Source organism: Entelurus aequoreus, linkage group LG21 (genome assembly GCF_033978785.1).
Source record: "Entelurus aequoreus isolate RoL-2023_Sb linkage group LG21, RoL_Eaeq_v1.1, whole genome shotgun sequence".
Taxonomy (NCBI): Eukaryota; Metazoa; Chordata; class Actinopteri; order Syngnathiformes; family Syngnathidae; genus Entelurus; species Entelurus aequoreus.
This window is the reverse complement of record NC_084751.1, coordinates 9,227,357-9,253,339: the sequence shown is the minus strand read 5'-3', so window position 1 is coordinate 9,253,339 and position 25,983 is coordinate 9,227,357. Positions and strand designations below refer to the sequence as shown.

The 25,983-nt window shown below is 34.9% G+C and overlaps 1 protein-coding gene across 5 annotated transcripts in view; it reads left to right on the top strand.

Moving 5' to 3' along the window:
* LOC133638306 (myocyte-specific enhancer factor 2C-like) overlaps positions 1-25,983 on the top strand; it is a 42,216-nt gene that overhangs the window by 6,269 nt on the left and 9,964 nt on the right. For all 5 annotated transcript variants that reach the window (XM_062030779.1, XM_062030780.1, XM_062030777.1 and 2 more), the window contains exons 4-5: positions 8,778-8,896; positions 13,932-14,135. In XM_062030779.1, the coding sequence (XP_061886763.1) occupies positions 8,843-8,896; positions 13,932-14,135 (258 nt within the window). In that variant the 5' untranslated portion in view covers positions 8,778-8,842. The remainder of the gene's footprint in view (positions 1-8,777; positions 8,897-13,931; positions 14,136-25,983) is intronic.

Genomic DNA, 25,983 nt, shown 5'->3' with positions numbered 1-25,983 from the left:
GACCCCCCCCCCCCCAACCATTGTGACATGCTTTTATCTGGAAAGAAACACTTTATTGACGGATTAAATATACACACACAGATTTAGATGACTTTTAATTTGAAAAGTGACTTAATCAGGAATATGTTGCGTCTAAAGTATGAAGACAAAACATGTTTTATAGTGGCTGAGTGTACTACATCTATGTTTTATAGTGGCTGAGTGTAGTACATCTATGTTTTATAGTGGTTGAATGTAGTATATTTATGTTTTATAGTGGTTGAGTGTAGTACATCTATGTTTTATAGTGGTTGAGTGTAGTACATCTATGTTTTATAGTGGTTGAATGTAGTATATTTATGTTTTATAGTGGTTGAGTGTAGTACATCTATGTTTTATAGTGGTTGAGTGTAGTACATCTATGTTTTATAGTGGTTGAGTGTAGTACATCTATGTTTTATAGTGGTTGAGTGTAGTACATCTGTGTTTTATAGTGGTTGAGTGTAGTACATCTATGTTTTATAGTGGTTGAGTGTAGTACATCTATGTTTTATAGTGGTTGAGTGTAGTATATTTATGTTTTATAGTGGTTGAGTGTAGTACATCTATGTTTTATAGTGGTTGAGTGTAGTACAACTATGTTTTATAGTGGTTGAGTGTAGTACATCTGTGTTTTATAGTGGTTAAGTGTAGTACATCTGTGTTTTATAGTGGTTGAGTGTAGTACATCTATGTTTTATTGTGGTTGAGTGTAGTACATCTATGTTTTATAGTGGTTGAGTGTAGTACATCTGTGTTTTATAGTGGTTGAGTGTAGTACATCTATGTTTTATAGTGGTTGAGTGTAGTACAACTATGTTTTATAGTGGTTGAGTGTAGTACAACTATGTTTTATAGTGGTTGAGTGTAGTACAAATATGTTCTATAGTGGTTGAGTGTAGTACAACTATGTTTTATAGTGGTTGAGTGTAGTACAACTATGTTTTATAGTGGTTGAGTGTATTACATCTATGTTTTATAGTGGTTGAGTGTAGTACATTTATGTTTTATAGTGGTTGAGTGTAGTACACATATGTTTTATAGTGGCTGAGTGTAGTACATCTAAGATTTATAGTGGCTGAGTGCAGTACACCTATGTTTTATAGTTGTTGAGTGTAGTACATCTAAGATTTATAGTGGCTCCTATGTTTTATAGTGGCTGAGTGTAGTACAGCTATGTTTTATAGTGGCTGAGTGTAGTACAGCTACGTTTTATAGTGGTTGAGTGTAGTACACCTAAGATTTATAGTGGCTGAGTGCAGTACACCTATGTTTTATAGTGGCTGAGTGTAGTACAGCTATGTTTTATAGTGGCTGAGTGTAGTACACCTATGTTTTATAGTGGCTGAGTGTAGTACAGCTACATTTTATTGGAGTTGAGTGTAGTACATCTCTTTTATAGTGGCTGAGTGTAGTACATTTATGTTTTATAGTGGTTGAGTGTAGTACACCTATGTTTTATAGCGGTTGAGTGTAGTACGTCTAAGATTTATAGTGGCTGAGTGCAGTACACCTATGTTTTATAATGGCTGAGTGTAGTACAGCTATGTTTTATAGTGGCTGAGTGTAGTACACCTATGTTTTATAGTGGTTAAGTGTTTTTTAATTATGTTTCTTAGTGGTTGAGTGTAGTACACCTATGTTTTATAGTGGTTGAGTGTAGTACTCTATGTTTTATAGTGGTTGAGTGTAGTACATCTATGTTTTATAGTGGTTGAGTGTAGTACTCTATGTTTTATAGTGGTTGAGTGTAGTACATCTATGTGTTATAGTGGTTGAGTGTTTTGTTAGCACAACACGGCTGATCATCTAGACGGGGACGCCGTCTTGTTGTTATAGCCTGTGTGTGTGTGTGTGTGTGTGTGTGTGTGTGTGTGTGTGTGTGTGTGTGTGTGTGTGTGTGTGTGTGTGTGTGTGTGTGTGTGTGTGTGTGTGTGTCTGTCGAACATGTGGTGCACAGAAGTGAGGGAAGATCTCACACATTCCATCACGCTACCTTCATGTTCTCAGCCCTTTTCAAAGTAAGAGCATGACACTTTTATTTCATCATCAACACAGCAGGATGTGTAGTACCTTTAGTAGTACCAAAGTACTACTCTAGTCATACTTTGGTGAAGGTATTACTGTATACAATGTCACCAGTCGCAGGTCTTCAAAAGTAATAATGTACTGGAGTGGTATTATTGTTATGATGATTGCTGGTGTTGCCTGGCGACAGGCGTGGCGAGCAGCAACACGCCGTCATGAATGTTGCCTGAGTCACGCCGCCTTTTAAAAGTGCGCCACGCTCTTGCGTGCGCGCCAAGCGATTTTTGCCCTGCGTGCGATTTCGTCGCTTGATCGTCCTCAGCGTGACAGCAAAGCGGACTATTTTTAGACGCTTCCCAAAATAAAAGTGAACTTTTTACCTCAAAACAACACAAATTGCAAGAGAGAGGATGTTGTTTCTACTTCCTGGGCAGGACACGCCCCCTACTGACGGCGGGCTGCCAGTGTACTTCCAACATGCCGCGCTCGAACCTGTGTCCAACATGATGAGAGTAAAGTTGAGCAGTTCTAGCCTGTGAGCTAGAAGCCACGAGCTGTCGACTCATTGTGTCGTGCAGCTCTTAAGGCGTCGTGCAGAGGGGATTTTAGAGCACACAGCCACACACGTACACACACTTAAAAGCCCAAGTACGCAAGTGTAACACACTTACATTATACACTGGAACACTAAGTGAACGTACACACGTGTAACACTGTATGCACTCAAGAGTGTAAGTATGTATGCATAACACACTTGCCATATGCACGGAAAAAACTAAGTCTAAGTACATAAGTGTATCACACTTACAGTATACATACTCAAAAGACTAAGTGTAAGTACGCAAATGTAACATACAGTACTTACCCTCTGTCCTCAAAAGACTTAAGTGTAAGTACGCAAGTGTAACACACTTACAGTATATTTGATCAAAAGACCAAGTGTAAGTACGCAGGTGTAACACACTTACAGTATGTACTCAGAAAAGTAAGTGTAAGTACGCATGTGTAACACACTTGCCCTATGTATCCTCAAAAGAGTAAGTGTAAGTACCCAGGTGTAACACACTTACGTTATACACTAAAAGATTAAGTGTAAGTATGCAAGTGTAACACACTTATGGTATGTGCTCAAAATATGTAAGTACCAAAGTGTCACACTTACAGTTTGTACTCAAAAAAGACCAAGTGTAAGTATGCAAGTGTAACACACTTACAGTACGCACTCTAAATATAAGTGTAAAAACACAAGTGTAACACTTACAGTATGTACTCAGAAAAGTAAGTGTAAGTACGCATCTGTAACACACTTACCGTATGTATACTCAAAACAGTAAGTGTAAGTACCCAGGTGTAACACACTTACGTTATACACTAAAAGACTAAGTGTAAGTATGCAAGTGTAACACATTTTTAGTATGTACTCAAAAGATGTAAGTACCAAAGTGTCACACTTGAAGTATGTACTCAAAAGACTAATTGTAAATACGCAAGTGTAACACCCGAAGTATGTACGCTAAAGACTAAGTGTAACGCACTTACATTATACACTAAAAACCAAGTGTAACACACTTACAGTATATTTGATCAAAAGACCAAGTGTAAGTATGCAAGTGTACACATTTTTAGTATGTACTCAAAAGATGTAAGTACCAAAGTGTCACACTTGCAGTTTGTACTCAAAAAACTAAGTGTAAGTACACATGTGTAACACACTTACCGTATGTATACTCAAAAGACTATGTGTAAGTACCCAGGTGTAACACACTTACGTTATACACTAAAAGACTAAGTGTAAGTATGCAAGTGTAATACATTTTTAGTATGTACTCAAAAGATGTAAGTACCAAAGTGTCACACTTACAGTTTGTACCCAAAAGACCAAGTGTAAGTACCCAAGTGTAACACTTACAATATACAAAAAGACCAAGTGGAAGTACGCACGTGTAACACTTACACACTTACAGCATGTACTCAAAAGTGTAAGTATGTAAGCGTAACACACCATATGCACTGAAAAGACTAAGTGCAGTATGTACTCAAAAGTGTAAGTACGCAACCGTAAAACACTTACCGTATGCACTCAATGGACTAGTGTAACAGTGTATTCTCAAAAGACAAAAAGTATGCAAGTGTAACACTGTATGCACTCAAAAGATAAGTGTAAGTACTTACACTTCTGAAAGCACTCAAGTGTAACACACTCACCCTATGAACTCAAAAGACTGTAAGTACGCATGTGTAACACAGTCACAGTATATAAGTGTAAGTACCAAAGTGTAACACACAGTGTGCACTCAAAAGTGTAAGTACGCGAGTGTAACACACTTACAGTGTGCACTCAATAGAGTGTAACAGTGTATTCAAAAGACTAATTGTACGTATGCAAGTAATTAATTTATGCATTCAAAATATAGGCGTAAGTCCACAAGTGTAACACGTACAGTATGTACTCAAGACTAAGTGTACTGAAAGTAGCAAATGTAACACTTACAGAAAGTACTCAAAATACTAAGTTTAAGTACCCAAGTGTAACACATTTACAGTATATACTCAAAAGACTAAATGTAAGTACGCAAGGGTTACGCACTTACAATATATAATCAAAAGACTAAGTGTAAGTTACCTAGTGCAACACACTTATAGTTTGTACTCAAAATATGTAAGTGTAGGTACACTAGTGTACCACACTTATAATATGTACTCAAAAGACCAAGTGTAAGTACACAATTGTAACACACTTATAGTTTGTGCTCAAAATATGTAAGTATAAGTACACAAGTTTAACACTTATAGTTTGTACTCAAAATATGTAAGTGTAACACACTTATAGTATGTACTCAAAAGACAAAGTGTAAGTACACAAGTGTAACACACAGTTTGTACTCAAAAGATGTAAGTCTGAAAACACAAGTGTAACACACTTATAGTATGTACTCAAAAGATGTAAGTGTAAGTACACAAGTGTAATACACTTATAGTATGTACTCAAAAGATGTAAGTGTAAGTACACAAGTGTAACACGTATACTTTGTACTCAAAATGCTAAATGTAAGTATGCAAGGGTTACACACTTACAGTATATAATCAAAAGACTAAGTGTAAGTACTCTAGTGCAACACACTCATAGTATGTACTCAAAAGACCAAGTGTAAGTACACAAGTGTAACACACGTATAGTTTGTACTCAAAAGATGTAAGTGTAAGTACACAAGTGTAACATATTTATAGTGTGTACTCAAAAGACTGAGTGTAAGTACACAAGTGTAACGAACGTATATTTTGTACTCAAAAGACTAAGTGTAAGTACACAAGTGTAACGAACGTATATTTTGTACTCAAAAGACTTAAGTGTAAGTACACAAGTGTAACACACTTACAGTATGTACTCAAAATATGTGCGTGTAAGTACACAAGTGTAACACACTATGTAAAAGCGCTTTGAGTCACTAGAGAAAAGCGCTATATAAATATAGTTCACTTCACTTCACTTACAGTATGTACTCAAAAGATGTAAGTACACTAAATCCTCAGTGGTGGGCATTTGCCTCCACCACTTGTCTTGAGGAAGTAGTGTGCAGACCAATAGTAGTACTAATTAGTAGTACTAAGTACGCCATCAGCATCAAGGGCTGGAATTGGGGGTTAAAACACCAAAAATGATTCCCGGGCGCAGCCACCGCTGCTGCTCACTGCTCCCCTCACCTCCCAGGGGGTGATTAAGGGTGATGGGTCAAATGCAGAGAATAATTTCGCCACACTTAGTGTGTGTGTGTGACTGTCATTGGTACTTTAACTTAAATGACCTGCTTCACTACTAGTACTACTACTGAGAGACAACCACCATGCATCCAACCGGGCATCCTCCACTTGCTGATAGAGGAAGTTAGTTGTTGAGCATCAGTGACATACTGTAGTCGTGTCGGCGTCTTCACAAGTTGTCAAACACCACACACGAGTCATCCTCTTAGCATCTCCGACTGGTCTCGTGTGCGAGTGGGCGGAGCCTCCTCCTCCTCCTCCAGCTGCCAAGAAAACCTGCTGCGTGTTTGTCAGCGTGTGTGAGCATCCTGTTGACCCCGCCACTTAAGAGCCGCTCACATGGCGCACGCACGCACACACACACACACACACACACACACACACACACACACACGTTTGTCAACAGTAATAATTATTTTACATTAAGAGAACATCAGCAGTCTTCATTCGCCACTAATGACGCCATCTTGACTGTCATGGCGGCAGGTGTCTTGGTGTTTTCTAGGGCTGTGAATCTTTGGGTCCCCCCCGATTCGATTCAATATCGATTCTTGGGGGTCACGATTCGATTCAAAATAGATTTTTTTTTTCAATTCAACGCGATCCTCGATTCAAAAACGATATTTTCCCGATTGAAAAGGATTCTCTATTCATTCAATACATGGATTTCAGTAGGATTTACCCCAGTCTGCTGACATGCAAGCAGAGTAGGGCTGCAACAACTAATCGATTAAATCGATTATAAAAATAGTTGCCGATTAATTTAGTCATCGATTCGTTGGATCTATGCTATGCGCATGCGCAGAGGCTTTTTTAAAATGTTTTAAATATTTTATTTATTTATTTATTTATTTTTAAAATAAACCTTTATTTATAAACTGCAACATGTACAAACAGCTGAGAAACAATAATCAAAATAAGTATGGTGCCAGTATGCTGTTTTTTTTCCAATAAAATACTGGAAAGGATAGAAATGTACTTTGTCTCTTTTATCCGATTATTAATCGATTAAATCGATTATAAAAATAGTTGCCGATTAATTTAGTCATCAATTCGTTGGATCTATGCTATGCGCATGCGCAGAGGCTTTTTAAAATTGTTTTAAATATTTTATTTATTTATTTATTTTTAAAATAAACCTTTATTTATAAACTGCAACATGTACAAACAGCTGAGAAACAATAATCAAAATAAGTATGGTGCCAGTATGCTGTTTTTTTTCCAATAAAATACTGGAAAGGATAGAAATGTACTTTGTCTCTTTTATCCGATTATTAATCGATTAAATCGATTATAAAAATAGTTGCCGATTAATTTAGTCATCAATTCGTTGGATCTATGCTATGCGCATGCGCAGAGGCTTTTTAAAATTGTTTTAAATATTTTATTTATTTATTTATTTTTAAAATAAACCTTTATTTATAAACTGCAACATGTACAAACAGCTGAGAAACAATAATCAAAATAAGTATGGTGCCAGTATGCTGTTTTTTCCCCCAATAAAATACTGGAAAGGATAGAAATGTAGTTTGTCTCTTTTATCCGATTATTAATCGATTAATCGAAGTAATAATCGACAGATTAATCGATTATCAAATTAATCGTTAGTTGCAGCCCTAAAGCAGAGTAGTAGATTTTTGTAAAAAGCTTTTATGATTGTAAAGGACAATGTTTTATCAACTGATTGCAATAATGTACATTTGTTTTAACTAACAAAAATATGACTTATTTTATCTTTGTGAAAATATTGGACACAGTGTGTTGTCAAGCTTAAGAGATGCGATGCAATTGTAAGCCACTGTGACACTATTGTTCTTTTTTTTATTTTTTTATATAAATGTCTTATGCAGTGTTTCCCACACATTCATTTATTTGTGGCGGCCCGCCACGAAAGAATTAAGGCCATTTTTAATTTTTTTTTATCTATTTATTTTTTTTATTTAAATTTTTTGTGTCCTGCCAAGCTTCTCAGGCAAATCATATAGTTGATGTAGATGCCCATATCGGCTGTTCAGATTTACTTTACAAAAGAGAAGTGTGGGATCAAGATTTTTGGAGTTCTGTTCAGTGGATCAGATGTTTGATGAAGCTTTGTGTCTATCTACCACCACTACTGTTTTCTGTTTATTTGTTACTGACTGTGGCAGGACACCTCTGCCTCTGTTTCACTTTATGTTGCTGGTAAATAATATGGTTGTAGTAGTAGGCTAAAGTTAAATTATTTAGTATGCACTAATTAAAGGGGCAGAGCTTTATGAGACATTTTAGCTTTTATATTTTTATAAGATATATTTTTTGTAAGAACCACAATTAATAAATATATTTCAGTGAATAACTTATTGTTCAAATCTGTATATAAATATGTACATAAAGTGTTGTAATTATATTGTAAAATGGATGGATGAACGTTTAAAACAAAACTGTTATTATTAATTAGTAAGCAGCCTTTTTAGAGAAAATCATATCATTGTAGTAAATTATGCAAATTACTCGATGATGTCATGGTGACCACGCCCATAGCCACGCCCCCACCGCCACATGTATCTTGGCAGTTTATGGGAAACACTGTTATGATAATGTCAATGAGGGATTTCTAATCACTGCTATGTTGAAATTGTTGGATTGATTAATTAAAAAAAAAAAAAGAATGAAAAATAAATTAATAAATAAATAAAAATCGATTTTTTAAAAATGAGAATCGATTCTGAATCGCACAACGTGAGAATCGATTTCTTTCCCACACCCCTAGTGTTTCCCAACAAAATGAAAGTGTGGGCGTGGCACCACACCGTGCCCAACGTGTGACGCCCCCTCCCACCCAAACACAGCGACTCGGGAAGTCGATGGGCGTGTCCTAAAGATGAACGCCTGCTCAAGCCACGTGGCTTTATTTGACGATTGGCTGCACGCCGACTCTGGTTGTTGTTTTTGTGCGGGGAACTGAAACAACCTTTTTTTTGTCCTCCTTGTAGAAGTCAAAGATTGAAGAGCGAGAGCTGAGGACAAAACTACAAAGACAACAAAGCAGACGGCAAAGATGGGAAGGAAAAAGATCCAGATCGCTCGCATTGTGGACGAGCGTAACAGACATGTAAGTACACATGTAACAACTTGGAATTGTGTTTATTAGCATTGGAAAAAGTCTGTTGACAACAAAGCTACATGCTAACAGAAAGTGCTATCTCACTGTGCCAAATCATCATTGAATAAGCTTTTTCTGGACCTTCATCTCTTTAGCAGGCTAGCTAAGCGATAACATTCATATTCGAACATAAAAGTGTGAGCCTTCATGTTTGCTTAGATTTAAAGTTAGCTCTCAAACAATATACACCACTTGGTCATTAAGCTAAGAAACTGCAATCGCGTTTGAACATAAAAGTGTTAGCCTTCATGTTTGCTTAGATATAAAGTTAGCTTTCAAACTATGTACACTTCTTGGTCAGTTAGCTAGGAGATAGCTTCCGGATTTGGACATAAACAATGTGTGAGTTAGCTTTTTAGATGTCATAACCATAGACATCTTATAAGTAGACGCAGAAATTGGGCCGCCATCTTGAAGTGGTGATGAGGAGCCGGCGAGCAGCCTAAACTGACAGTTGATAGGTGGAAAACAAAGATGCTAAACTGACAGTTGACAGGTAGAAAACAAAGATGCTAAACTGACAGTTGACAGGTAGAAAACAAAGATGCTAAACTGACAGTTGACAGGTAGAAAACAAAGATGCTAAACTGACAGTTGACAGGTAGAAAACAAAGATGCTAAACTGACAGTTGACAGGTGGAAAACAAAGATGCTAAACTGACAGTTGACAGGTAGAAAACAAAGATGCTAAACTGACAGTTGACAGGTAGAAAACAAAGATGCTAAACTGACAGTTGACAGGTGGAAAACAAAGATGCTAAACTGACAGTTGACAGGTAGAAAACAAAGATGCTAAACTGACAGTTGACAGGTAGAAAACAAAGATGCTAAACTGACAGTTGACAGGTAGAAAACAAAGATGCTAAACTGACAGTTGACAGGTAGAAAACAAAGATGCTAAACTGACAGTTGACAGGTGGAAAACAAAGATGCTAAACTGACAGTTGACAGGTAGAAAACAAAGATGCTAAACTGACAGTTGACAGATAGAAAACAAAGATGCTAAACTGACAGTTGACAGGTAGAAAACAAAGATGCTAAACTGACAGTTGACAGGTAGAAAACAAAGATGCTAAACTGACAGTTGACAGGTAGAAAACAAAGATGCTAAACTGACAGTTGACAGGTAGAAAACAAAGATGCTAAACTGACAGTTGACAGGTAGAAAACAAAGATGCTAAACTGACAGTTGACAGGTAGAAAACAAAGATGCTAAACTGACAGTTGACAGGTAGAAAACAAAGATGCTAAACTGACAGTTGACAGGTAGAAAACAAAGATGCTAAACTGACAGTTGACAGGTAGAAAACAAAGATGCTAAACTGACAGTTGACAGGTGGAAAACAAAGATGCTGAACTGACAGTTGACAGGTAGAAAACAAAGATGGCGTTCCGCGTTTTCCTGCTCAAATGAGCGGACGGTTGAAAATAGGAATCGGGGGATGACTTTTCACAAGTGAGATTCAACATTAAAGTACTATTGGTTGTATTTTGTGAAAAGAATATTAGCACAGAGTTGAGAAGGAGCAAAGATCTTCAATAGTACTGAAATCCTAGCCGCTAGCAAACAAGAGTATGACCATAATAGAATTGCTTGTCAATGAAATTAACTACTATGACAGACTCCCGCTGTCGTCCGGGTTCCATGGACCACCAAGCACAGACATCACTTCGAACATAGTTTGACTTTGTTTATTTTTTCAAATAATACTCAGTCTCAGGTCGGGTCGTTTTTCAGCTCCTCCCTCTTCCACTGCTCGCTCTTCGGTCCGCTTTTCAGCCGGCCGCGTCTTCGTCTGCCTCTTGCGCGCTGCATGTGCTGCTGGCTCTCCAACTCCTTCTGCCCGATCGTTCTCGGCTGTCGCGCTTTTTACACACTGAGAGGGGATTACTTAATTGTGCCCAGCCGGGCGTTTCCCGCACCAGAGGTTCGCGGCGTCGAACCCGGCGCGCCCCGCCTCGCTGCTCGCTCGCCGTCCACGCCTCCTCGCCGCCATCTTGGAGCGGGCTCCGGTGTGCCCTGCCTCGCTGTGGGACTACCGGCCACGCCTCCCCACAATTACATTTAAAAATGTCATACTTGAATAACAAAGTTGAAATAAATGATGAAGATAAAGATTGTAAAAGCCAACAGGGGTAAAAGTTAGGACCACAGTCTGCAAACCTATGGTGGCATCATGCCTTCAGTGTGCATATTTTATATAGTTCTCTGCAAACCTATGAAATGTTCTAGTTTATCTTCATTATTTTGTCAGAATGCACCAGAATGCTTCATTTTTATGTGAAAATCACAAAGAAATCTTCTGGGGGAGGATGACGCCCCTACCGGGGTTTGCTTGACAAACTTTCAGCCCCACCTAAAACAAAATTCACCAGCCGCCCCTGATTATGATGCATTCTCATTTTAGGCAAAGTATAAGACAATACTTTCTTAACAGTATAATTGTAACCAGGAATAAGTCTTCAAGTAACAATATTCAAATACTAACATTGTTGGGTAAGACAGAATTTGCTTTTATTCTGAATCCAGTGAAACATATTGGTGGTTTTAGCTGATATAAAGACTTTCAGGTGTTTATATATGTTGGCAGACGCTTTTATCCAAAGCGACATACATAAAAAATACATATAAAACATGTAAACATGATAATTTAAGGGAAGAATGTAATACAAAATATCAACACAAAGTGTCAAAACAGAATAAACTCTCTGCTGCTGCAGCAACAGAGATACAGTCTATAGATGTATAGATATCTAATGTATTCATTAGGGATGTCCGATAACATCGGACTGCCGATATTATCGGCCGATAAATGCTTTAAAATGTAGTATTGGAAATTATCGATCAAAATTATCAAAAAGTAAATTTTATGACTTTTTAAAACGCCGCTGTGTACACGGCCGTAGGGAGAAGTACAGAGCGCCGATAAACCTTAAAGGCACTGCCTTTGCGTGCCGGCCCAGTCACAAAATATCTACGGCTTTTCACACACACACACAAGTGAATGCAAAGCATACTTGGTCAACAGCCATACAGGTCACACTGAGGGTGGCCGTATAAACAACTTTAACACTGTTACAAATATGCGCCACACTGTGAACCCACACCAAACAAGAATGACAAACACATTACGGGAGAACATCCGCACTGTAACACAACAGAACAAATACCCAGAACCCCTTGCAGCACTAACTCTTCCGGGACGCTACAATATACACCCCCCGCCTCAACCCCGCCCCCCCAACCCTGCCCACCTCAACCTCCTCACGCTCTCTCAGGGAGAGCATGTCCCAAATTCCAAGCTGCTGTTTTGAGGCATGTTAAAAAAAAATCATGCACTTTGTGACTTCAATAATAAATATGGCATTTTTTTCCAACACTTGAGTTGATTTATTTTGGAAAACCTTGTTACATTACATTGACAAAATTAGGCATAATAATGTGTTAATTCCACGACTGTATATATCGGTATCGGTTGATATCGGAATCGGTAATTAAGAGTTGGACAATATCGGAATATCGGCAAAAAAGCCATTATCAGACATCTCTAGTATTCATACATTGTTTATGTAGGATATACGCATGTATATATAACCTAATCATATTGTTTCTTCAACTTCAAAATAGCTCACCCTTCTCTGGGATTATATTCCCAGTTTTGATCTGGGACGTCTGGTCACTTATAGCATATAAGAATATTCTATTACTGTTAAGCAAACTATGAATAATAAAACATGTGTCCTTTATAGCGATGTCCGATAAATGCTTTAAAATGTAATATCGGAAATTATCGGTATCGGTTTTTTTATTATCGGTATCTGTTTTGTTTTTTTTATTTTTTATTTTATTTTTATTAAATCAACATTAAAAACACAAGATACACTTACAATTAGTGCACCAACCCAAAAAAACTCCCTCCCCCATTTACACTCATTCACACAAAAGGGTTGTTTATTTCTGTTATTAATATTCTGCTTCCTACGTTATATATCAACATATATCAATACAGTCTGCAAGGGATACAGTCCGTAAGCACACATGATTGTGCGTGCTGCTGCTCCACTAATAGTACTAACCTTTAACAGTTAATTTTACTCATTTTCATTAATTACTAGTTTCTATGTAACTGTTTTTATATTGTTTTACTTTCTTTTGTATTCAAGAAAATGTTTTTAATTTATTTATCTTATTTTATTTTATTTAAAAAAACAACCTTATCTCCACCGTACCTGGTTGTCCAAATTAGGTATAATAATGTGTTAATTCCACGACTGTATATATCGGTTGATATCGGTATCGGTAATTAAAGAGTTGGACAATATCGGAATATCGGATATCGGCAAAAAGCCATTATCGGACATCCCTAGTCCTTTATCATAGCTACACGTATGACAAAAAAAGGTCGTGAAAATGAGTGGTATTCAGTGAGGTAAGATGAATTAAAGTTCATTGCTCCTGCCAAATGAATTGCACTGAGTGGAGCGGATCACCACTCCAAGATGGCGGCCCCGCGTCTCGTCAGCGCCAGTAGGCAGTAGCGGTCGATGATGCGTCTACTTATAAGATGTTTTATCGTCATAACTAGCAATTAGCCTCATAGTTAGCAGTGAGAGCAGCTAAATGTGCAAACATTAGACTAGAAAGAGTATAAAATGGATGGTGGCGAGGAAGGCCAAGAGGACCTAGTGGCAGACATGAAGAAGTGCAACATTTACTACTTTCATTTATTCCTCGCCAGTTGTCTTGAGTTATGCACGCCGTCACGCACACACGAGCGACTTCTGACCGCCGGAGCGGTTTGTCTTTTCCTGTTATGACAGGAAATGCAGGCACATGTGCTTCCCGATGGCGACTGACCCTGCCCCCGCTACCGGGAACTTGACCGAATGAACGTTGAACCAAAGCACCGACGCGCCTGCTAATGTTTGTTAGCATTAGCATTGACGCTCACCCGCCCGCTTCCGCTCGTCTGCGCCCCAACAGGTGACGTTCACCAAGCGCAAGTTTGGTCTGATGAAGAAGGCGTACGAGCTGAGCGTGTTGTGCGACTGCGAGATCGCGCTCATCATCTTCAACAGCACCAACAAACTCTTCCAGTACGCCAGCACCGACATGGACAAGGTCCTGCTCAAGTACACCGAGTACAACGAGCCTCACGAGAGCAGGACCAACTCTGACATTGTGGATGTGAGTCACACACACACACACACACACACACACACACACACACACACACACACACACACACACACACACACACACACACACATGCAGCTACACACACATGCAGCTACATACACACAGATGTTCCTAATATTGAGCAAACTTTAGAAAAGAGTTAGAAATGTCAACAATTTCAATGAAAACAACAATAACTTTTAATTTATTATACAAAATAAATATTACTAAATGTTTATTTTTAATTTAATTTATTTATTTTAATTATTTGTATCCATTAAATATTAGTATTTACATTTATGTTTAGACCAAATATTGTCGTCAATTATTATTATTTAATTATTAATATTTTGTGTATTGTAGGGATATTTCAGAATAAGAATCAGAATCAGAAATACTTTAATAATCCCCGAGGGAAAATTAACAATATTTCAACAACATTAATATTAATTACATTAATAAAATACCAAAAAACATAACAAAAAAATAACATTAATAAAAACTAGCATTTCCTAGATGTTCCTAAAATGTTATCCAATTTTACTTGGAAAGTCCTTAAAAAAACAAGTGCTAATATCTATTTAAATACATAATAAAAAAGGCACAGAAACTGACAGACAACAAGATGAAGTAAAAAAACACTTAAAATGAAATTAAGACATCAAATTGTGGCTAAAAAGAATAACTAAAATAAACCACAGTGAAAACAAACCAAAAAATGGAATCAATAAAAAAAAAAAAGATAAAACATAAATAAAATGACCTTTGAAGCTAATATTGAGCAAACTTTAGAAAAGAGTTAGAAATGTCAACAATTTCAATGAAAACAACAATAACTTAAATTTATTATACAAAATAAATATTACTAAATGTTTATTTTTAATTTAATTCATTTATTTTAATTATTTGTATCCATTAAATATTAGTATTTACATTTAGACCAAATATTGTCGTCAATTATTATTATTTAATTATTAATATTTTGTGTATTGTAGGGATATTTCAGAATAAGAATCAGAATCAGAAATACTTTAATAATCCCCGAGGGGAAATTAACAATTTTTCAACAACATTAATATTAATTACATTAATAAAATAACAAAAAACATAACAAAAAAAATAACATTAATAAAAACAAACATATCCTAGATGTTCCTAAAATTTTATCCAATTTTACTTGTAAAGTCCTTAAAAAACAAGTGCTAATATCTATTAAAATACATAATAAAAAAGGCACAGAAACTGACAGACAACAAGATGAAGTCAAAAAACACTTAAAATTGAAATTAAGACATCAAATTGTGGCTAAAAAGAATAACTAAAATAAACCACAGTGAAAACAAACCAAAAAATGGAATCAATTAAAAAAAAAAGATAAAACATAAATAAAATTACCTTTGAAGCTAATATTGAGCAAACTTTAGAAAAGAGTTAGAAATGTCAACAATTTCAATGAAAACAACAATAACTTTTAATTTATTATACAAAATAAATATTACTAAATGTTTATTTTTAATTTAATTCATTTATTTTAATTATTTGTATCCATTAAATATTAGTATTTACATTTGCGTTTAGACCAAATATTGTCGTCAATTATTATTATTTAATTATTAATATTTTGTGTATTGTAGGGATATTTCAGAATAAGAATCAGAATCAGAAATACTTTAATAATCCCCGAGGGGAAATTAACAATATTTCAACAACATTAATATTAATTACATTAATAAAATACCAAAAAACATAACAAAAAAAATAACATTAATAAAAACTAACATTTCCTAGATGTTCCTAAAATGTTATCCAATTTTACTTGTAAAGTCCTTTAAAAAACAAGTGCTAATATCTATTTAAATACATAATAAAAAAGGCACAGAAACTGACAGACAACAAGATGAAGTCAAAACACACTTAAAATGAAATTAAGACATCAAATTGTGGCTAAAAAGAATAACTAAAATAAACCACAGTGAAAACAAACCCAAAAACGGAATCATTATAAAAGAAGATAAAACATAAATAAAATGACCTTTGATGCTTACATGTAGCAGTTGGCGAGGATGTGTTAAAAAAAACACTTAAACTAAAATCAAGACATAAAACGTGGTTAAGAAGAATAACTAAAATCACAATAAAAACAAATAAAATGGAGTCAATTAAAAAAAAAAGGTAAAACCTAAATAAAATGAACTTTAATGCTTTTATATCCATTAAATATTTGTATTTGCATTTACATTTAGACAAAATGTTGTCGTCAATTATATTATTTAATTATTAATATTTTGTGTATTGTAGGGATATTTCCTAGATGTTCCTAAAATTGTAAACATTTTTATTTTTAAAGCCCTTAAAAAAACAACTGCTAATATCTATTAAAATAAATAATAAACAAGGCACAGAAACTGACAGAAAACAAGATGAAGTTAAAAAACACTTAAAATGAAATTAAGACATCAAATTGTGGCTAAAAAGAATAACTAAAATAAACCACAGTGAAAACAAACCAAAAACTGGAATCAATAAAAAAATAACATAAAACATAAATAAAATGACCTTTGATGCTTACATGTAGCGATTGGAGAGGATGTGTTAAAATAAACACTTAAACTAAAATTAAGACATAAAACGTGGTTAAGAATAACTAAAATCACAATAAAAGCAAATAAAATGGAGTTTATTAAAAAGAAAAAAAGGTCAAACCTAAATAAAATGAACTTTAATGAACCTAAATAAAATGGACTTTGATGCTTTTATATCCATTAAATATTTGTATTTACATTTAGACAAAATGTTGTTGTCAATTATTATTATTTAATTATTAATATTTTGTGTATTGTAGGTATATTTCCTAGATGTTCCTAAAATGTTATCCAATTTTACTTGTAAAACCCTTAAAAAAACAAGTGCTAATATCTATTAAAATACATAATAAACAAGGCACAGAAACTGACAGACAACAAGATAAAGTTAAAAACACTTAAAATGAAATTAAGACATCCAATTGTGGCTAAAAAGAATTACTAAAATAAACCACAGTGAAAACAAACCAAAAAATGGAATCAATAAAAAAAAAGATAAAACATAAATAAAATGACCTTTGAAGCTAATATTGAGCAAATTTTAGAAAAGAGTTTGAAATGTCAATAATTTTAATGAAAACAGCAATAACTTTAATTTATTATACAAAATAAATATTACTAAATGTTTATTTTGTATTTATTTATTTTAATTAGTTGTATCCATTAAATATTTGTATTTACATTTACGTTTAGACAAAATGTTGTCGTCAATTATTATTATTTAATTATTAATATTTTGTGTATTGTAGGGATATTTCCTAGATGTTCCTAAAATTGTATCCAATTTTACTTGTAAAGCCCTTAAAAAACAAATGCTATTGTCTTATTAAAATATATAATAAAAAAGGCACAGAAACTGACAGACAACAAAATAAAGTTAAAAAACACTTCATATGAAATTAAGACATCTAATTGTGGCTAGAAAGAATAACTAAAATAAACCACAGTGAAAACAAACCAAAGAATGGAATCAATAAAAACATAAGATAAAACTAATAAAATGACCTTTGATGCTTACATGTAGCGATTGGAGAGGATGTGTTAAAATAAACACTTAGACTAAAATCAAGACATAAAACGTGGTTAAGAAGAATAACTAAAATCACAATATAAACAAATAAAATGGAGTCAATTAAAAAAAAAAGGTAAAACCTAAATAAAATGAACTTTAATGCTCGCATGTAGCAATTGGCGAGGGTGTGTGTTTTTTGTGTGTACAACAAAATCTAGTTAAAATAAGATCGTGACATAAAACGTGGCTAAGAAAAATAACCAGAATCACAATAAAAACAAATTAAATGGAGTCAATTAAAAGATAAAATGACCTTTGATGCGGCGATTGGTGAGGATGTGTGTGCGCGCACGTGGACACTCTGCAGGTGTATGGTCCACGCGGCCCACCTCATGGCCTCCCGGTCAGAACCCGGTTTAGGGGCTCTCTAATCCTCCCTAATCTGCGCCAATCCAGTTCAGCTCGTTAGCATAATCCGCTCAGCCGCGGCGCATCCACTGATGGCGGTGTGGTACCGCTCGTGTCTCGTTGACCCGCTAATTGTTTTCACCTCACTTCCTGTCATAAACCATTGATGGGAGACTTTTGTGGGCGTGGCCTGTGTGGAAAGCCAGGTTAGTCTGTGATGTCATCAAAGTTTTGCCAGGATCACAGCTCATGATTGACAGTGTCAACATGGAGCGTTTGTGTGTGTTTTCCCAAACACACACACACACACACACACACACACACACACACACACACACACACACACACACACACACACACACACACACACACACACACACACACACACACACACACACACACACACACACACACACACACTCGTGTATTTGTTACCTTCTTGAGACCTCCTTTCTAGATATATAAAGAAGTGTATTTACAACATTAATAATATATACATACTATGCAAACATAAAAAAAGCTTGTTGTGAAAAATGAGTTGAACACAAAAAAGGTCACAATTTCACAAGAAAAACTTATAATTTTGGCAGTTTTACAATGAAAGCCGTCATTTTACTCAACACAAGTCAAAATTTTACAGGAAAAACGGAACATTTGCGCAATGTTATGATAAAAGTTGGAATTTTACTCAACAACAGTCGCAATTTTACAAGAAAAGTTTAAAATTGGGGCAATTTTATGAAAAAAGTCGCAATTTTACTCTACGAAAATCATCATTTTATAAGAAAACTTTAAAATGTACAATAAAATTTGGAATTTTATTTGGCAAAATTATGACAAGTCATAATTTTACTCAAAAACCTATTTTACAAGAACAACAAAAACATTGGCAATATTGTGATGAAGGTCAGAATTTTATATGACACATGTCACCATTTTGCATTAAAAAGTAATACTTTTACATTTAAAAAAAGTACTAATTTTACGAGAAAATATTGCAATATTACAGGAACAGAAAAAAATATGAGAAATTGTTCCCAATTTTATGAGGAAGAAGTCGACACATTGTGAGAAAAAGACTGCTTTTAATTTATTTATTTTCTTTTGAATTTTTTGTTTTTAATTCTTTTTTAATCTTCATTATTTACTTTATTACAGTATGTCTCTACATACATATTTATTTATTTTTGTTTTTAATTAATTTTGGCCAAAGGGAGCGCATTTCAATTTCTTACACACACTTGTTGTTTCATATATTGGCCAGAGGGGGAGCACTTTTAACAGCGACACACAGTCGATTTGAAAAATCCCTCCTTTTTGAGACCACCCTCATTTTGATAGATTTCGAAATACAAGAACACACGCGCACACACACACACACACACACACACACACACACACACACACACACACACACACACACACACACACACACACACACACACACACACACACACGCACACACTCGTGTATTTGTTACCTTCTTGAGACCTCCTTTCTAGATATATAAAGAAGTGTATTTACAACATTAATAATATATACATACTATCCAAACATAAAAAAGCTTGTTGTGAAAAATGAGTTGGAATTTCACATGAAAAAGGTCACAATTTCACAAGAAAAACTTAGAATTTTGGCAGTTTTACAATAAAAGCCGTCATTTTACTCAACACAAGTCAAAATTTTACAGGAAAAACGGAACATTTGCGCAATGTTATGATAAAAGTTGGAATTTTACTCAACAACAGTCGCAATTTTACAAGAAAAGTTAAAAATTTGGGCAATTTTATGAAAAGAGTCGCAATTTTACTCGACAAAAGTCACCATTTTATAAGAAAACTTTAAAATGTTGGCAACACTACAATAATATTTGGAATTTTACTTGGCAAAATTATGACAAGTCATAATTTTACTCAAAAACCTTGGCAATATTGTGACGAAGGTCAGAATTTTATATGACGCATGTCACCATTTTGCATCAAAAAGTAATACTTTTTCATAAAAAAAAAGTACTAATTTTACGAAAAAATATTGCAATATTACAGAAACAGAAAAAAATATGAGAAATTGTTCCCAATTTTATGAGGAAGAAGTCGACACATTGTGAGAAAAAGACTGCTTTTAGTTAATTTATTGTCTTTTGAATTTTTTGTTTGTAATTGTTTTTTAATCTTCATTATTTACTTTATTACAGTATGTCTCTATATCAGGGGTCACCAACGCGGTGCCCGCGGGCACCAGGTAGCCCGTAAGGACCAGATGAGTAGCCCGCTGGCCTGTTCTAAAAATAGCTCAAATAGCAGCACTTACCAGTGAGCTGCCTCTATTTTTTAAATTGTATTTATTTACTAGCAAGCTGGTCTCGCTTTGCTCGACATTTTTAATTCTAAGAGAGACAAAACTCAAATAGAATTTGAAAATCCAAGAAAATATTTTAAAGACTTGGTCTTCACTTGTTTAAATAAATTCATTAATTTGTTTTCTTTGCTTTTTATAACTTTCAGAAAGACAATTTTAGAGAAAAAATACAACCTTAAAACTGATTTTAGGATTTTTAAACACATATACCTTTTTACCTTTTAAATTCCTTCCTCTTCTTTCCTGACAATTTAAATCAATGTTCAAGTAAATTTATTTTTTCTATTGTAAAGAATAATAAATACATTTTAATTTAATTCTTCATTTTAGCTTCTGTTTTTTCGACGAAGAATATTTGTGAAATATTTCTTCAAACTTATTATGATTAAAATTTAAAAAAATTATTCTGGCAAATCTAGAAAATCTGTAGGGTCAAATTTAAATCTTATTTCAAAATCTTTTGAATTTCTTTTAAAATTTTTGTTCTGGAAAATCTAGAAGAAATAATGATTTGTCTTTGTTAGAAATATAGCTTGGTACAATTTGTTATATATTCTAACAAAGTGTAGATTGGATTTTAACCTATTTAAAACATGTCATCAAAATTCTAAAATCAAGCTTAATCAGTAAAAATTACTAATGATGTTCCATAAATTCTTTTTTTTAATTTTTTCAAAAAGATTCAAATTAGCTAGTTTTCCTCTTCTTTTTTTCGGTTGAATTTTGAATTTTAAAGAGTCGAAATTGAAGATAAACTATGTTTCAAAATTTAATTGTCATTTTTTTTCGTGTTTTCTCCTCATTTAAACCGTTCAATTAAGTGTAAATATCACTAATTATTAATAATAACATAGAGTTAAAGGTAAATTGAGCAAATTGGCTATTTCTGGCAATTTATTGAAGTGTGTATCAAACTGGTAGCCCTTCGCATTAATCACTACCCAAGAAGTAGCTCTTGCTTTCAAAAAGGTTGGTGACCCCTGTTATATATACATATTTATTTATTTTTGTTTTTAATTAATTTTGGCCAAAGGGAGCGCTTTTCAATTTCTTACACACACTTGTTATTTCATATGTTGGCCAGAGGGGGAGCACTTTTAACAGCGACACACAGTCAATTTCAAAAATCCCTCCTTTTTGAGACCACCCTCATTTTGATAGATTTCGAAATACAGGAACACACGCACACACACACACACACACACACACACACACACACACACACACACACACACACACACACACACACACACACACACACACACACACACACACACACACACACACGCACTGTTTTTAAATGGTCCTCAGTAGTCATACTGAGGACCATTTAAAAACAATAAAATAAAAAAAATAAATAAAAAGTTCAAATTAAATATGACATGATCACTTAGGCATCTTCAGAATGGATCTGACTATCATTTAAAAAGGTTTCCCTTTAGGGGACCTGTTTTTTTGTCCCCATACCGTCAGAGGTCCCCTAAAGGTGACTGTGTAAACAGAGCCATGTCCCCATTAAGTAAGCATTGCATGAACACACACACACACACACACACACACACACACACACACACACACACACACACACACACACACACACACACACACACACACACACACACACACACACACACACTTACTGCTTCTTCCTTCTTCTAAATGACTGGAAAGCGGCAGTGTTCTAAAAATAGCGCAGAACAACGCTAAGAATAGCGCGGCGGCTGCAGTGTGAGGGCGGCGTGAATGAGTGTGCGTACGCTGACGGAAAAAAAAAAAAAGCACTTTTGGTTGAGTAACCACCACATACTTCCCCAAACATTCCTGTGGGAGTCGCCCTGCTGGCTTCCTCCTTGCTAGCTCTGTATTGTTTATTCGCCCTGTTAGCTAGCGTAGTTAGCATACGGCCCGAAGTTTTGAAACCCAACGCAAACGTTCAACAAGTGTGTTCATGTACAAGTGTGTGTGTGTACAGTAACCTTGTAGGGTCATGCACCTGCCAGGGTGGCATTAGTGCTTGCCACACACACCCACACACACACACACACACATGCACACACACATGCACACACACACTCTTTCCACCACCCTCAGCCACAAGCATCACTGCAACCCCACCCTCTATAAACCTAACAGGTGGACATGACTGGGATGACTGAACCCACTGTGTGTGTGTGTGTGTGTGTGTGTGTGTGTGTGTGTGTGTGTGTGTGTGTGTGTGTGTGTGTGTGTTGTATTTCTACCCTTCTTGAGACATGAAGAAGGAAAAGTATCTTCCATATGAGGAGGTGTGAACAAGTGATGACATAAATCATGGTCCCAATAACATTGCATCTAATAGACCAGGGGTGTCCAAAGTGTGGCCCAGGGGCCATTTGCGGCCCCCAGCTAATGTTTTACCGGCCCGCAGCACATCGTTGTAAAAATACTAAAACTTTTTTTTATTTTTTTTAAAACATTAAAAAGTGGAATAAAAGAGCAAATAGGTGAAATGCAACGAGAAAAAGTTGCAATGTTGACTCTAATAACACCATTTTTTAAAATAATTTCTCAAAAAATAATAGTGAATCAAAATCAATGTTGCTATGAATTATTGACTGATTTAAGGACAAAAAGGACATAAATACAACAAAAATATGAAAATCATATTAAAAAAAAACCCATACTAATTATTAGAGATGTCCGATAATATCGGCAGACCGATATTATCGGCCGATAAATGCGTTAAAATGTAATATCGGAAATTATCGGTATCGGTTTTTTTATTATCAGTATCGTTTTTTTAATTTTTAATTTTTAAATTTTTTTTTTTATTAAATCCACATAAAAAACACAAGATACACTTACAATTAGTGCACCAACCCAAAAAACCTCCCTCCCCCATTTACACTCATTCACACAAAAGGGTTGTTTCTTTCTGTTATTAATATTCTGCTTCCTACATTATATATCAATATATATCAATACAGTCTGCAAGGGATACAGTCCGTAAGCACACATGATTGTGCGTGCTGCTGCTCCACTAATAGTACTAACCTTTAACAGTTAATTTGACAAATTTTCATTAATTACTAGTTTCTATGTAACTGTTTTTATATTGTTTTACTTTCTTTTTTATTCAAGAAAATGTTTTTAATTTATTTATCTTATTTTATTTGATTCATTTTTTTAAAAAGTACCTTATCTTCACCATACCTGGTTGTCCAAATTAGGCATAATAATGTGTTAATTCCACGACTGTATATATCGGTTGATATCGTTATCGGTTGATATCGGTATCGGTAATTAAAGAGTTGGACAATATCGGCATATCGGATATCGTCAAAAAGCCATTATCGGGCATCCCTACTAATTATATACTATTACTAATTATTCTATTGATTGTTATAATAAATATACTAAAGTAATTATACTATATATGATCTGAAGCTGATATAGAGATTTAAGTGTTGAATGAAAAAAAAAAAAGCATGACCTTTTTATGAGTGGGGCACTTTTGGATCCCCAAAAATGTTAGTGGAATTTAATAACAACTGTCTTTGCTAAAAAAAATAAAAATAAGAATAATAAATTCAAATCAATTTTGCTATGAATTATTGACCTATTTAGGTTATCCAATTACTTCACATCAAATATTCCACTTTGAAAATCTTTTTGGGGAAAAATATTGTATATTTTGTATTTTAGCCCCAAAAACCAGAGTTTCGACAAAAAGCTCGTAAAATGTAAAAAAAAAAGAAAAAAAAGAAGTAGAATTAGAGATTCAAGACTTTTATGAAAAAAATAATATATTACTTATTTTTAACCTTTTTTAAGACTGAAACTCTTCTGGGTCCCTAGGACCTAACTTGAGGGAGCCCCAAAAATAAAGTGTATATTGTATTGGTTTTGAAAATGAAAAAATATCAAAATGGCCCCCGCGTGCTTTGATTTTTCAGTGTGCGGCCCCTCAGTGGAAAAAGTTTGGACACCCCTGTAATAGACAATGTCTCATTTGCACCCCTGCTGGTGACATCTATCAACATGAGGGTGGTCCCAAAAAGGGGGGGATTTTTTTTTAAAAAAATTGACAGTGTGTTGCTTTTAAAAGTGCTCCCCCATCTGGTCAACATATGAAATAACAAGTGTGCTTCAAAACTTGAAGTGTTCCCCCTCTGGTCAACATATGTAAGAACAAGTGTGTGTAAGAACTTGAAGTGCGCCCCCTTTGGCCAAAATTCATTTAAAAAAAAAAAATATGTATATAGAGACATACTGTAATAACTTGAATAATGAAGATTGAAAACCATTTACAAAAAAAACCCTCCAAAAGCTTAGTGGCCACATGCGTGGACAGCACCTTTTAGCTCTTCTTTCCAAAATTGTGTACACCAGTGGTCCCCAACCACCGGTCCGCGGACCGATTGGTACCGGGCCGCGCAAGAAATAAAAAAAAAAAAAAATTTAAAAAAAAAAAAAAAAAAAAATTAAATCAACATAAAAAACACAATATATACATTGTATATCAATATAGATCAATACAGTCTGCAGGGATACAGTCCATAAGCACACATGATTGTATTTCTTTATGAAAACCCCCCCCCCCCCCGGTCCGTGGGACAAATTTTCAAGCGTTGACCGGTCCCCAGCTACAAAAAGGTTGGGGACCACTGGTGTACACTACTGAATTGGGGTCTTATGGCCACTTATGTGGACACTTATACTGCCATCTGGTGGTGTCAAAAGAGTATAACATACAATGGAATTTGGAAAAAAAAGTGTAAAAATAAGACTTGGCATGTCACTAAACATGAAGTACACGTTTGTGTACTTATGGACTAAGTACATCATATCAAAAGATGATTCTTAGTTTTGATTCTAATTAGGGTCCAATAAGCCCAAATAGCAAATATAATTAAAAAAAGCATGTAAACAAACAGCTTGGGTCATTTTTTGTGATTTAACCCTTGATGCTGAGTGCCAAGCAGGGAGGTAATGGCTCCCATTTTTATAGTCTCACAACCTAACTAAAAGCTTACCTTTTTTATATTTGCATAGTATGTATATATTATTAATGTTGTAAATACTAATCTGCATACACCTAGAAAGGGGTGGTCCTAAAGAGGTAGGCATTTTTCGGAGGTCTCAAGAAGGTAAGAGATACAAGAATGTGTGCGTGTCAGACTATGAGCATGTGTTGTTCGCCAGCTTTGAATTGAAGATAAAACTTAAAAGATGAACTTTACTGAAGCCTTATTTCAACCGTGTTAAACCCTGCTGTCTGTCTTACTCTTTGATAACACTTTATCAATTATAATCACTAACAAAACACGAATGTTGACTTTCATCACATTTAGAGGGACAAGCTGGATGGAAAATGAAATCATAGGACTGCGTTGCCATGGTAACTGCTCTGCTTGTAATAATATGTACATGTTATAACGTGCATATAGACGTAACCGCGGCGACGTTAAGCTAAATGTGCCATCCATGCTAATTTGATCAAAACAGGACGATTCAA